This window comes from Cotesia glomerata, linkage group LG7 (genome assembly GCF_020080835.1).
Source record: "Cotesia glomerata isolate CgM1 linkage group LG7, MPM_Cglom_v2.3, whole genome shotgun sequence".
NCBI lineage: Eukaryota > Metazoa > Arthropoda > Insecta > Hymenoptera > Braconidae > Cotesia > Cotesia glomerata.
Window position 1 is genome coordinate 21,763,023 of NC_058164.1, and position 11,872 is coordinate 21,774,894.

General features: G+C 27.1%; 3 protein-coding genes across 3 annotated transcripts; 2 read left to right on the top strand and 1 right to left on the bottom strand.

Annotated features, from left to right (window-relative positions):
• The first annotated feature begins 185 nt into the window (after positions 1 to 185).
• Positions 186 to 3,342, top strand: LOC123268683 (carnosine N-methyltransferase). The gene is made up of 7 exons (XM_044733993.1): positions 186 to 628; positions 1,182 to 1,386; positions 1,573 to 1,730; positions 1,817 to 1,957; positions 2,040 to 2,202; positions 2,797 to 3,030; positions 3,111 to 3,342. Exons 1-7 carry the CDS (start codon positions 522 to 524, stop codon positions 3,318 to 3,320), a joined length of 1,218 nt encoding a protein of 405 aa, XP_044589928.1. The 5' UTR covers positions 186 to 521; the 3' UTR covers positions 3,321 to 3,342.
• A 799-nt stretch (positions 3,343 to 4,141) lies between these two features.
• Positions 4,142 to 7,122, bottom strand: LOC123268712 (protein KTI12 homolog). The gene is made up of 5 exons (XM_044734040.1): positions 6,854 to 7,122; positions 6,322 to 6,583; positions 5,909 to 6,047; positions 4,507 to 4,569; positions 4,142 to 4,424 (listed from the first exon to the last, which is right to left on the bottom strand). Exons 1-5 carry the CDS (start codon positions 7,014 to 7,016, stop codon positions 4,227 to 4,229), a joined length of 825 nt encoding a protein of 274 aa, XP_044589975.1. The 5' UTR covers positions 7,017 to 7,122; the 3' UTR covers positions 4,142 to 4,226.
• A 1,580-nt stretch (positions 7,123 to 8,702) lies between these two features.
• On the top strand, positions 8,703 to 9,653 carry LOC123269745 (1-phosphatidylinositol phosphodiesterase-like). Its single transcript, XM_044735580.1, has one exon. It carries the CDS (start codon positions 8,703 to 8,705, stop codon positions 9,651 to 9,653), a length of 951 nt encoding a protein of 316 aa, XP_044591515.1.
• Positions 9,654 to 11,872: the final 2,219 nt, after the last annotated feature.

Here is an 11,872-nt window from a genome sequence, read left to right on the forward strand (position 1 = left end):
GAAAAAAAATTATTAGGAAAAATTTTTGAAAGTATTCTTATTGTTGTAATTGATTTGTAATAAAAGTTATAAAAAAATTGACAATTATCAACTAACTTCAGGATCATAAAAATAATTATAAATAAATACTCGCCTTTATTTTTTAATACACGTGCTTGATGAAAATTAGCCTTTATCTTGTTTATCTCAAATCCTCTCAACTCAGATGCACTTCATGTGTGTAGTTAGAGGTTATATGTAGTGTGTATAGATGAATTAAGTAATCGAATAAGATTAATGAAAAAGAACTAACAAAAAGCATTAAGATTCAAGTTGACAAAAGAAAGTTATTAAATAAGTATTTGTTATTGTATTATCTATTTTATTGAATTTCTTATTGTTGCAATTGAACTTTACTGTTATTGCGTCCGTGCCAAATATTAAGTTTTATAAAATTATTTTATTCGATATTATTACATTTTAAATTTATTGTAATAATAACTATTATTATTATTATTATTATTGTTGTTCTTATTATTATTATGGATACTGTTAACGACAAATGTAAAAAAAGTATGTCTAATACGTACGAAGATGAAGAAGAACGAAAACATTTTCAACGAATTTTTTCGGCTTTTAAACATTATAAGTAATTATATTTTTATTTTAATATATATCATATTTAATTGTATTATTTTTAATTCCATATAGGTCATAAGTTTATAAAAATTTATACTCCGAATTTTATTTTTTTTTTTTTCAGTAATTTTTTTTTTATATGTTGCTGATGAATTAAAAAGTCTTAAGTTAAGAAATTTTGAAAAAAAAATTCAGCTTGTAATCAATAAAAAAAAAAATTGTAATTTTTTATTTTTAGAGTTCACATTAATCTAGGATAAAAATAATACTTAAGACTTTTTTTTTTTTAATTAAATTTTTTTTTGTAAAAGTTCTTAAAAAATAGAATAATTAAAAAAAAATTTTTTTCTTTGAAAATGTCAATATTTTTTGGAAAAAGCATTTTTTTTTAATCAAAAATATAACAATTCTGAGAAAAATGTTACTGTTTTAATTTTTTATGCTAAAAATGAGTGACAGTAAAAACAGAAAATTACCATTAAACTTTTCGCCGATACTAAAAATCATTTTTCATTTTATAATATATCTACAGCCTTAAAATTAAATGAAATTTTTTTTTACAGACCACATTCATTACAACGAGTCCGTAAGACAGAAAATTATTTATCATCGTTACCTCAGCACCACCAAAAATTGCTTATAAATTACCGTGAGCATTTGCAACAAGTTAAAGTTTGTATTGAACACAACGCTGAGATAATAAAATTAATAACACGTGATGCGTCGAGTATTTTTGAAAACGTAAATCCACTTGATGAACACGATAATGTAAGAACAATTTCAATTACACTAACTTTTTTTTTAATATTAATAATTTGTATTATTTATTACTAATACCGATAATTAAAACTTTTATTTTCATGGATCTTTGTTTAATAGCTTCCTAAAATAATAAAATAACTACAAAAAAAAATTTCTTGTCACATTGACGTACATAGGTCGGTCTAATTGCAGACATTAAATTCACGGCCAATTCTAGCTGATCAAGAAAAAGTCCAAGCAACTATCAAGCAGCTGATCCGTGATTGGAGCATACATGGGATGGAAGAAAGAAAATCATGTTACCAGCCAATTATTGATGAAATAATTAATCAATTCCCTTCTGACGAATGGTAAGATTTTTTTTTTTAAATAAAATTAACACTTACTTAAAATTATAATTATCAATAACTGCTTAATTTAATCTTAATTATTTTAGTAATCCTTCCAAGATAAATGTCCTTGTACCTGGAGCTGGATTAGGACGACTAGCATACGAAATAGCCAAGCGTGGTTACACTTGTCAAGGAAACGAGTTCTCGTTATTTATGTTGTTTGCTTCATACTTTGTTTTAAATAAGTAATTACATACCATATGTTTCTATTAACTTGATAATTAATGATTTGAATTTTAAATTATTTTATTGTTTTTTTTTTAACAGGTGCAGAGAAGTTAATTCGTTTAAAATTTATCCTTGGGTGCATCAGTATATGAATAATTTATACTCATCGCATCAGACACAAGATTTATCATTTCCCGATGTTAATCCAAGCGACTTGCCAGAGAATGCACAATTTTCCATGACTGCTGGAGATTTTTTAGAAGTAATTTTTTCGATTAAAAAATTTCAAACCGTGATTTTAACCCGTAGTAGTCACACTTCTTAAAAATAACGTGGTAGTCATACTGTGTCTAGTTGACTCCATGCACGAAAAAAATTGTTGCTACTTGCGTTCTTTTCAATATTCTCACTCGAGCCGTACATGAGAGTAATTCTTAACACTTCCGTTGAATAACTCAATCGTTTTTTAATTTTTTTTTAATTGTTTAATTATAAAAAAAAAAAAAAAAAAATGCAAGAAAGTCAAATTTCGAAAAATTTAACTTTTTTACTAAAAACTTCATTTTTTAAGATAAATGAAAATGACTTCTGGGGTTCTACTCCGGATATTATATACTTTGAAAAAAAAGTGGTGTCATGTCGAGCTTTTAAAAAAGGATATTTGTTTGTGCAATTGAAATCGTAAATTTCCATGAATCTCAAAAAATCTTCAAACAATAATAGATAGTACCACAGATACCATTTTGAATGATATCTTCGAAGCAAGAGCAACTCAAAAATTGCCTCGGGTTGTCTCTAGACCCATAATGACCACTACGGGTTAAGAACGATTTTGATAATTTAATATGTCAAATAGGTTTATCATGAACACGATTATTGGAATTGCATCGCTACATGTTTCTTCATTGACTGTGCGAATAATGTACTCCAATTCATTGAAACAATCTACAAAACTTTAAAACCCGGTGGAATTTGGATAAATTTGGGTCCACTTCTCTATCACTTTTCTGACATGCCTAACGAAGATTCAATTGAGCCCAGTTATGAAATCCTTAGACAAATTATTTTAGGCTTTGGTTTCAAAATCGAGGTACGGGTGTATTTACAATTATTTTGATTTATAGTATTTATTTATATATAGTTGAATAAAATAAATTAAATTTTTTTTAGAAGGAACAAACGCAAATTAAAACTCGTTACGCGCAAAATATCAACAGTATGTTGCAATGTGAGTACAACAGCGTGTATTTTGTGTGCAGAAAGCCAAATAAGCAGTCAATAGTTGATATAATAGATATTAATGGACAGTGCGATAACATTAAAATCGATTGTGATAATGATCATTTAAATAACCATGATAGTCACGAAGAAGAAATTTAACGTAAATAAATATTTTTTTTTTTTTAATTTCTTATTAAAAGAAATTTTTTTTCTTATTTAACTTGAAACCGCATAATTTTTTTTTCAATTTCAATGAGATTAAGGCTTGAGAAATTTTTTTAAGCTCCGAGTAATTATTATGAAAATAATAATTAAAAAATGGTACAAATTAAAAGACAAATTTGCTAGCGTAGACAGAAAATTAATTAAATATAAATTGTAATATTTTTTATTAGGTCAATAAAAATAATAGTGCCTTCATTTATTAAAAGTTACGGTGATTGTGTAATTTAGACAACTGCTGTGGTCATTAAAATTTTTGCTGAAGTTTTTTTTATAATTTTTAAATTTAGGCGCGTTTCAAAGTTGATAAGAAAAATATTAAAATTAATTTATGTTATCAAGTCTTGACTCAAAAATTTAATAAGTTAACTAAAAAATGTTAATTTAAAATTTTTGTTATAAATATTTTTTTCATTAATTCAAAGATCAAATAATTTTTATTAGAAAAAATAATTATTAAACTGCATAATTACTTGGAGTATAAGTAATTGATTATTATCAATTTATAATTGAGTAATGATTAGATAAATATTATAAATGTAAAATTATTTACAAAAAAAAAATTGTAACTACGAATGTATTAGAATTAGGAGAACAATTAATACTTTGACTGAAACATTGTGACAACTATAATAGTTATAAAGTACAATTTTTTTTTAATAATTAAAATATAATGATAATTTTTTTTACAATAGAATATTAAATAGTTTATAATTGGAAAAGTAATGTGTAATAAAGAAAAATCAAACTATTTGTAATTATAAAATATGTTAAATAATTTTTATTTCGTTGAATTAAAAAAATATCCTAAAGTCAATTAGTAATTCTAATCATTATTAATAATTACATATTTGAGTTGAGGTATTTCACAAATAATAGAGGAATTTGATCCACTTCAACGTGGTGCATTTTGCTGTAAGTTAAAAACTGTCTTCGTAAACGATTCAATTGACCAGCATTTGCCCCATGGTCGACTGAAAGGTTATATCGTGACAGCTTTATGTCACTTGTAATTCCTAATTTTTCAGCGTTAATTATTTCCTGAAAAAGAGGATAATAATTCATCACATTATTACTTACTAATACTAATCATAATTTATATAATTAAATGAACAATTCTTACGTTTATTATTTCCTGTGATATCCTATCAAGTTCATACAAGTAATTCGTCGATGAAACTTGTGGCTAGAAGAAATTATTAAAATATATCAATTGAAAAAAATGTAGGTGTCTAGAATCCTTAAAAAGTTTGGAAAATCCCAAAGTGCACGCCTCATAACTTATTTAATTTTTAAAAAACAAATAAAGCGTATTACTGACTATTTGTATTTTATGGAAAATTCAATAAATTGTATTTTCATTGTCAATTTAAATATTTTGCACAAACCCACGCTTGGTTTAACTTAAGGCCATTTGATTCTAGTTTTTTATTAATTACAATTAAATAACACCTAATTATACAGCCATCTGTAATACGAGAACAGTTGATGTAATTCTGAAGCTAAAAAAAAATCCAGTATTGAAAAGTCAATTATTTTTGGGAGTTATCGTGATTACACTCCAAAATTGGCATACATATATCCGGATGTCCATTAAAAAATTTTTTTTTAAAGTACAGTGGATTCTCGATAACTCGAACCTTGTTAAGTCGGAATCCTCAGTAACTCGAAAAAAATTTGTATTCCCTTCCGCTGAACTTTTAAATTCGCGATATTTCAAATTATTTAGACTCTGTAACTCGAAATTAGTATTGTTTCCCTTCCAGTATCGATAAAGGATATTTATATTCTATATCTCGAATTTTAAAAGTAAAACTCTATAAGTCGAAGTGAATAAAATATAAAGACGTTTTTCTCCGAACTGTCCAAACTTGTAGCAATAAAATCTGAATTCCTATAAGAATTTTCAATGCCTCTTATATTCTTGTTTGCAATGTATATTTTCTCTTTAAGTTATTTCTTGCAAATCAAGTATTTTCTTAATTTTTTTGGTCTACTTGCAAATTTTGAACATCTTGTTAAGTCGAAAACTGGTTAACAGCCGAGACCAGTGATTGCAGTTTCAATCGGCTTAGCGAAACGAATGGAAATTTTGAAAAAACGTTTTTAGAGATAATAGATAATTTAATAAACTATTTCACCACAAAGCGTTTTTTTCAAAAATTTCATTCGTTTCGTGAAACCAATCGAAACTGCAATTGCTCTGCTGTTAAGAGTGCGACAGAGATAGTTCCGTTGAACTCCGAGAGAGCAAAGCGAGAAAATGATGGTCTCGCCTGTTAACTCGAAGTTCTTATCACTTCCCTTGAAGTTCGAGTTAATAATTTTTTAGAAAATATGAGATGAAATTAGATAATTTTCTTGATATGGGTCTACTCATATTAATTTGGCTGTAATAGAGTAATTTTAGACCACAAAATTGCTTGATTTTTACGTGTTGACAGTAAAACACTCCATCTTAACCGCTCCACGTTATGAGGCGTACAATTAATAATATATATTTATTTTTTGAAAAATAAACTTACTATCTGAGTACTCATATTAGGTTTAGGAGGTTTAACAAGGTACAATGAATTATAAATATCTTCTAATTGTAATTTGTCTTCTTGCGTTACTGAAAATAATGGAGAATCCCATCTATTTTTACTGTCAGGCATTTCATACCTTAAATAAAAACCAGCCAAATTAATTTCGATATTTATCAAGTATACTGAAATTAACAGACATCTATCAACTTTTTAAATTATTATGAAATAATTTAAATAAAAAAATTCAACATTTAGAAATTTTAAAAAATTACAAGTGTATATTTTTTTTTTTTTTTTTTTTTTTTTTATTTGCACTAAAAAGGAAAAAAGTTGTCAGATGTTTGCTGATTTCAGTATAATTATTTGTCAACAGCAACTGATGACAAATAATAAAATATTTAAAAAATTACCTCATAACTAGTGCGTCAAAAATTTCTTGTGAATACTTATCACACTCTGGTCGCTGTTCGTTCAATAACCAGGCACGTTCAACAGGAATATCACAGTAAACAGTGCATTGTGGTGTTTTAAATGATTTAGACAAGCAATAAAGTTCATATCGATATCCTTTTATGTAATTACTTCCGTCAAGTATCAGTATGTCGTTTGAATTCAGGAGATGCTGAGTGCTGGATCTTATGTTATTTCTTACCGCTTTTTCTTTTTTCGAATCTGTAATAATATTAATTATAATAAATGATCTTGAAGTTAATAGACATTTGTCAATTTTTTTATCTTCATAACAATTAAATTACTATGAAAAAATTCCAACAAAAAAATTCTACATCTAGAAATTAAATAAAATTACAAGTGCAAACTTTTTAAAAATAATTTTTTTTTTTTAATTATCAAAAGTCAGCTGATTTCAATATCACTTATAATTAATAAGATATTTAAATATTTACTAATTATTTATTATTAGTAATAAAAAATAAAACTGACCTGCATAAAATGTGTTTTTATCATAACCTGCTTTGACAATAGCCTGAACTTCACTTATGATTTCAACTTTTTTGTTCTGAACACTTTCAAAATAATTTTTTAATTCTGTTGCTCGGGTAGTTTTTCCACTGTTCGGTAAACCTGTTAAAATAATTAATGGCATTTTTCTATAAATAAATAAAAAATTGTGAGTTTTAATTGTTAGTACACTCCACAGGTTAGAGTCGAATATATAAATAAACACGTGTGAACAGTAAGACAGAGAAAGATAGACAGAGTGGTAAAATAGTTTTTAAGTTTCACTTTAAAAGTTTAATACTTTTTGACAGGTTATTTTTTTCAAAAATTTGAGATATCTTTTTTTTTGAAAAATAAATTTTAGTAAATTTATGACAAATAATTATTACAGAATTTTATTGAAAATTTATTTTAATTTTATTTCGTATACTGTTTTTTTTTAAAACTTTGTCAATTATTTATTAAATATCTTATTTTTTTATTTTACATATTATAGTTTTTTCTCCCATCTAATGAAACAAACTTTTAAATAATTTTAATCAATATTATTTCATAAAAATTAAGTAAGCCGATATCTAGAAATTTTTATCATTTTTTTTTTATTGAAAAAATTATTACAAAAAAATTTAATTTGTAAAATTTTGAAAAACTACACGTGCAATTTTTTAAAAATATTTTTTAGTTCTAATAAAATGATAAAAAAAAATAAAAAAATTAAAAACGTCGGCTAACTTTATTATTATTATTATTTCAATGAATTTTCACACGCGACATATATTTAAGTTAATTGAAAAAAATAAAAAAAGATTTTTTTACGTCCTATTGAGATTAGTCGCATAGTTATTTTTTTTTCTGTATATGAAACGACATCCAAAAATGTACATCGAAAAAATGTTTCGTCTGCATTATTTGAAAATATTTTGCCGTAAGTTTTCCTGCGCAAAAAATGAAAAACATATTTATCTGTTGATTAATATTTATCGATCGTAATGAAAGAAAGAGTCAGTTTTTCTATAGCAAGACTTGGTGGAGAATTTTGTCAAGATAGAATTGTTATAAATAAAGTTATCAAAAACGCATAAAAATTAAAAAAAATTTGGAATACAGTTGACCTTGCAGACCATCCCTGGAACTTTCAGCTATGTTTATTCATAACGCTTGAAAATCTCAAAATATGCAAATATTAAAGCTCTTCAAGCTCTATAATATTTTCTCAAACTTTTCAAGCTCAAAAATCTGAAAAATTGGTTTAAAAAAAGGAATTTTAAGTTATTTTTAGGAAATTCGAAGCAGTTTTTTAAGTACAAAAAAAGTCTTAATGCAGAAAATCGATCCATCCCAAAGTTCAGAAATTATTAATAAGAAATTATGTTTTTAAATTTTCGGCCACGATATCTTCTTTAAAAGTTGATCTGTGAGATTAAGCATCAGGTATTAAATTTTCTACCATGTAATATCATTTATATTCGTAAAAAATTTTCATTACTCAAAACAATAAATGTTTTTTCGTTGCATTAACCAATATAATTTTGTTGATTTTTAAAAAATCATAAACGATTCGCATCCGTGAATTTATCATTAAAAATTCTTTTCGAAGTATGAAGAAAGAGGGTCACTAATATTGAGTTATTAAAAAGCAATAAAACGTTAATGACACAGAAGATTATAAAAAACCGATCGTACAAGCAAAAATCTTTTGATAACTAATAGATAAAAAATCAATTCGAGTGTGATCACCTCCAATAATTTAAAAAAAAGGCCTCAAGGTTTAAAAATTATTCAGTCAGCAAAGATCTGTGGTAGAATTACACAAAGTTAGTCAATTTCAACAATGTTCGTACCAGTGATAACAATTGTCTTAATAGTAAATTCAGTTAACGCATGTTCTGACACCACTGATAGATTTTTGGACCGGAGCCGATTTCTGTCGATGTTTTCAAATAATCATAAGCTCAACAATGTGTCGCTAATTGGCACAATCGGTTCAGTAACGTACAGACATTTTAAGTACGGAAGAACTCAGTCTTTGAATATCAAACAGCAATTGAAGCATGGTGTTCGTGTTCTAGATCTGGGATTAGCTGCAAAGTCGAACCGATTTGCTCTGCACACCGGTCCGATTGATTTAGGATTGTATTTCGAGGATGTTATATCTGATGTTGAAGATTTCTTGGATAGAAACCCACGTGAGTTTGTGATTATACTCGTCAGAGAAGATTATGCACCTGCGGAAGACGTCACGATGGACAATTGCAAAATAATGGAAACTTATGTGAAGAAATCGAAGCGGATTGTCACCAATTGGAAATTGAAAAGCATTTTCAAAAAAATTAGGGGTAAGATTTTGATTGCAACGCAGTCTTATGGCAGTGGATTCGATCTATGCGCTGTTAATTTGCACGGAAAGTGTTTGATCCAAAATAAAGAATGCAAAAAATTGAAATCTGTTGATGAGATCGACTCCAAGTGGAACAGTATTTTGAAACTGCAGATTGCGACTTTTTATAAAAAACGTCAATGTTTCATTAACAATTTGTTTTACTATGGAAGCAAGCACAGCGTGGATGTTATTGCTAATCACGGGTACGTTAATTCGGATGGCGAATATATTCAGCCGATCAACAAGAGAATGGCCAAAGATTTTCTCAATTCGCATAAAGGACTGGTTATTGTGATCGCTAGTTTTGTGACACAAGAATTAATTGACAAGATTAATTTTAGTAACTTTGAACGATCAGATAAAAAAGACATTAACAATGTAATGACAATAATTAAGGTGTAATAGTCAATTTAATGGAATTACTTGTATGAGTATTTTTTTTTTTAGTGTTAATTGATATTTAATGTTGATAATAATTATATATTTTTCGTATATTTATAGAGCTTGAAATTTATTTCTATATTGATTGGCGAATAAAAATTTTTTTATTTTAGATATATCTTCATATTTATTTTTGGATTTCCACATTAATGATATAAAAAATAAACACAGTCTACTATTAAACCTTCTAAAATCGGATCTATTTCGGACTTAGAGGCTCAAACTAGGCGAGTCTGTTTCCATGTTTAAGTTAGGTCAGGTTTTGGTCCCACAAGCGCTACGAATTTCCGTTTTCGGCGCTTTAGGGTTCAAAATCGGACCTGATGACAATTAAAATTAGATCCTATTTTAAACCCCTGACCCCTATTTTATTCCTCATAAAAAAAATTTACAATTTAATTAACCACCTGCGCATCTGAACTATTGTTGTTTTTTTTATTAATTAATTTTTATTTCCCTTGGTTGCCACGACTGGCCCATGCCTGGTTACCAGGACTGAGCCCTAGTCAATTTTCAAGTCTGCCTCATGCTATTTAATAAAAAATAATAAAAAAATAATTTTTTAAGCGTCATTTTTTATAATTTGATTTTTGATGTAGAGCTAACGCAAATTCAGACTGTTTGACTCTTAATTTAAACCTAATTTTCGCTAATTATATAAATAAAGTGAAAATCAATTGACACTCGTTAATTTGAATCTCTCGATAATTTGAAATTTTTTTTCGGTCCCTTGAAAAATACTCGATAAATTGAATAAAATCAATGTTAATTGATCCCTTTGGTAATTTGAAGTTGAAGAAATATTACCTTGCTCGCCAACATGCGATAATTTGAAGTCAGGGCTTCCCTACTCTCTATAATTTGCAGCGTTTATCATGCACATACCTGTCGTTTGTTTACATACATGTACAGATCTGTCAATTTTTTACATAAATGAGATATGAGTAAGTTCGCATTTCAGTCTTCTTTTAAACGTTAATGTTAATGTTAATGTTTGATTTGTGCTATTAAAATGAATCCAAGAAAGAACAAATGTCTTTCTATAAGTGAAAAAAAGCGTGTGATTCAAGCTGTGGAGGATGGACAATTAAAAAAAGATGTTGCTAAACAGTTTGGTATTTCATCGTCGACATTGTCAATGGTTTTGAAGAAGAAAGATTACATTACGGGAAGTGCCTTAATTCCGAGTAGAAAAAGATCACGCCAAGGTGAATTTCTTCGTCTTGAAGAGTGCTTGCTTAAGTGGATTCGTCAGTGTAGAGGACAGAACGTTCTTATCGACAGTTTTATGTTGAAGAAAAAAGTCAAGTCTTTTGCACAGTCTCTTGGAATTGAAGAACCGCCTCCAGTCACATTGAGTGAGGCTAGAAAATGCCTTACTACCCTACTCTTCTACGCCCTCGGAACCGAAAATAATGACAATTACTTCGCAGCTCTCACCACTATCGAAAATTCTTTGGACAATGATAAACTGAAGTTACTCACTCAAAAAAAGATTACGGACTTCTTTTCGAAATAAATTGTATTATTGAATTTAATTGTTAATACATAATAATAATATAGAAATAATATAGAAATAATACAAACTCTTATTTACTTGAGTCCCCCCTCCCCGTCGTGGTTATTTAAACGCTTGTTATTTTTAACTCTTGACAATTTGAAATTTATCTCTGGTCACTTCCAAATTATCGAGAGTCGACTGTATTGAAAGGAAATTTTATTTTTGAAGTAATATATCATTTTGCACATCGCTACTGTTTTCTTCTTCACCAAAATATGCCGGCGTATGACGTCTCATGGCTTGGTCATCGAGAATTCAAATTTTTCATCAGATATTAATGCTTCAAAGTTATTTTTATCTTCAAAAACTAAGTGAAAATGAAAAGTATAGACATTCATATGATAGAAATATTACGATTGTTTTTTTTTTTCGTGGAAATAAAATTATCCAAAATTTTAATACTTCCGGAGACAAGAACAGCTGGAAAAATTTTTTATAAAATTTATTTTTGGTATAATTATTACATCAAATTATAGTAATAAAAATTAAATTTATAGAAACATTATAATTAATGGTATAGCGGTATTGCTAGAAGATTGTCCTTATATTGGCTCTCGCTTCTTGAATGTTATTGATAAGGTGATAAGTATTATTCAGTTTGTTTTTATCTTTTTATTAT

Bases quoted from the DNA above. Each gene is read 5' to 3' on its own strand.
- LOC123269745 (XM_044735580.1), top strand. From the start codon at position 8,703: ATGTTCGTACCAGTGATAACAATTGTCTTAATAGTAAATTCAGTTAAC.
- LOC123268712 (XM_044734040.1), bottom strand. From the start codon at position 7,016: ATGCCATTAATTATTTTAACAGGTTTACCGAACAGTGGAAAAACTACC. The intron at 6,048-6,321 runs GTAATTTTTTAA...TTTTTATTTAAG, and splicing joins TTTGACGCACTAGTTATGAG to GTATGAAATGCCTGACAGTA. The intron at 4,425-4,506 runs GTAAGAATTGTT...CCTCTTTTTCAG, and splicing joins TATCACAGGAAATAATAAAC to GAAATAATTAACGCTGAAAA.
- LOC123268683 (XM_044733993.1), top strand. From the start codon at position 522: ATGGATACTGTTAACGACAAATGTAAAAAAAGTATGTCTAATACGTAC. The intron at 1,387-1,572 runs GTAAGAACAATT...GTCTAATTGCAG, and splicing joins CACTTGATGAACACGATAAT to ACATTAAATTCACGGCCAAT. The intron at 1,958-2,039 runs GTAATTACATAC...TTTTTTTAACAG, and splicing joins TCATACTTTGTTTTAAATAA to GTGCAGAGAAGTTAATTCGT.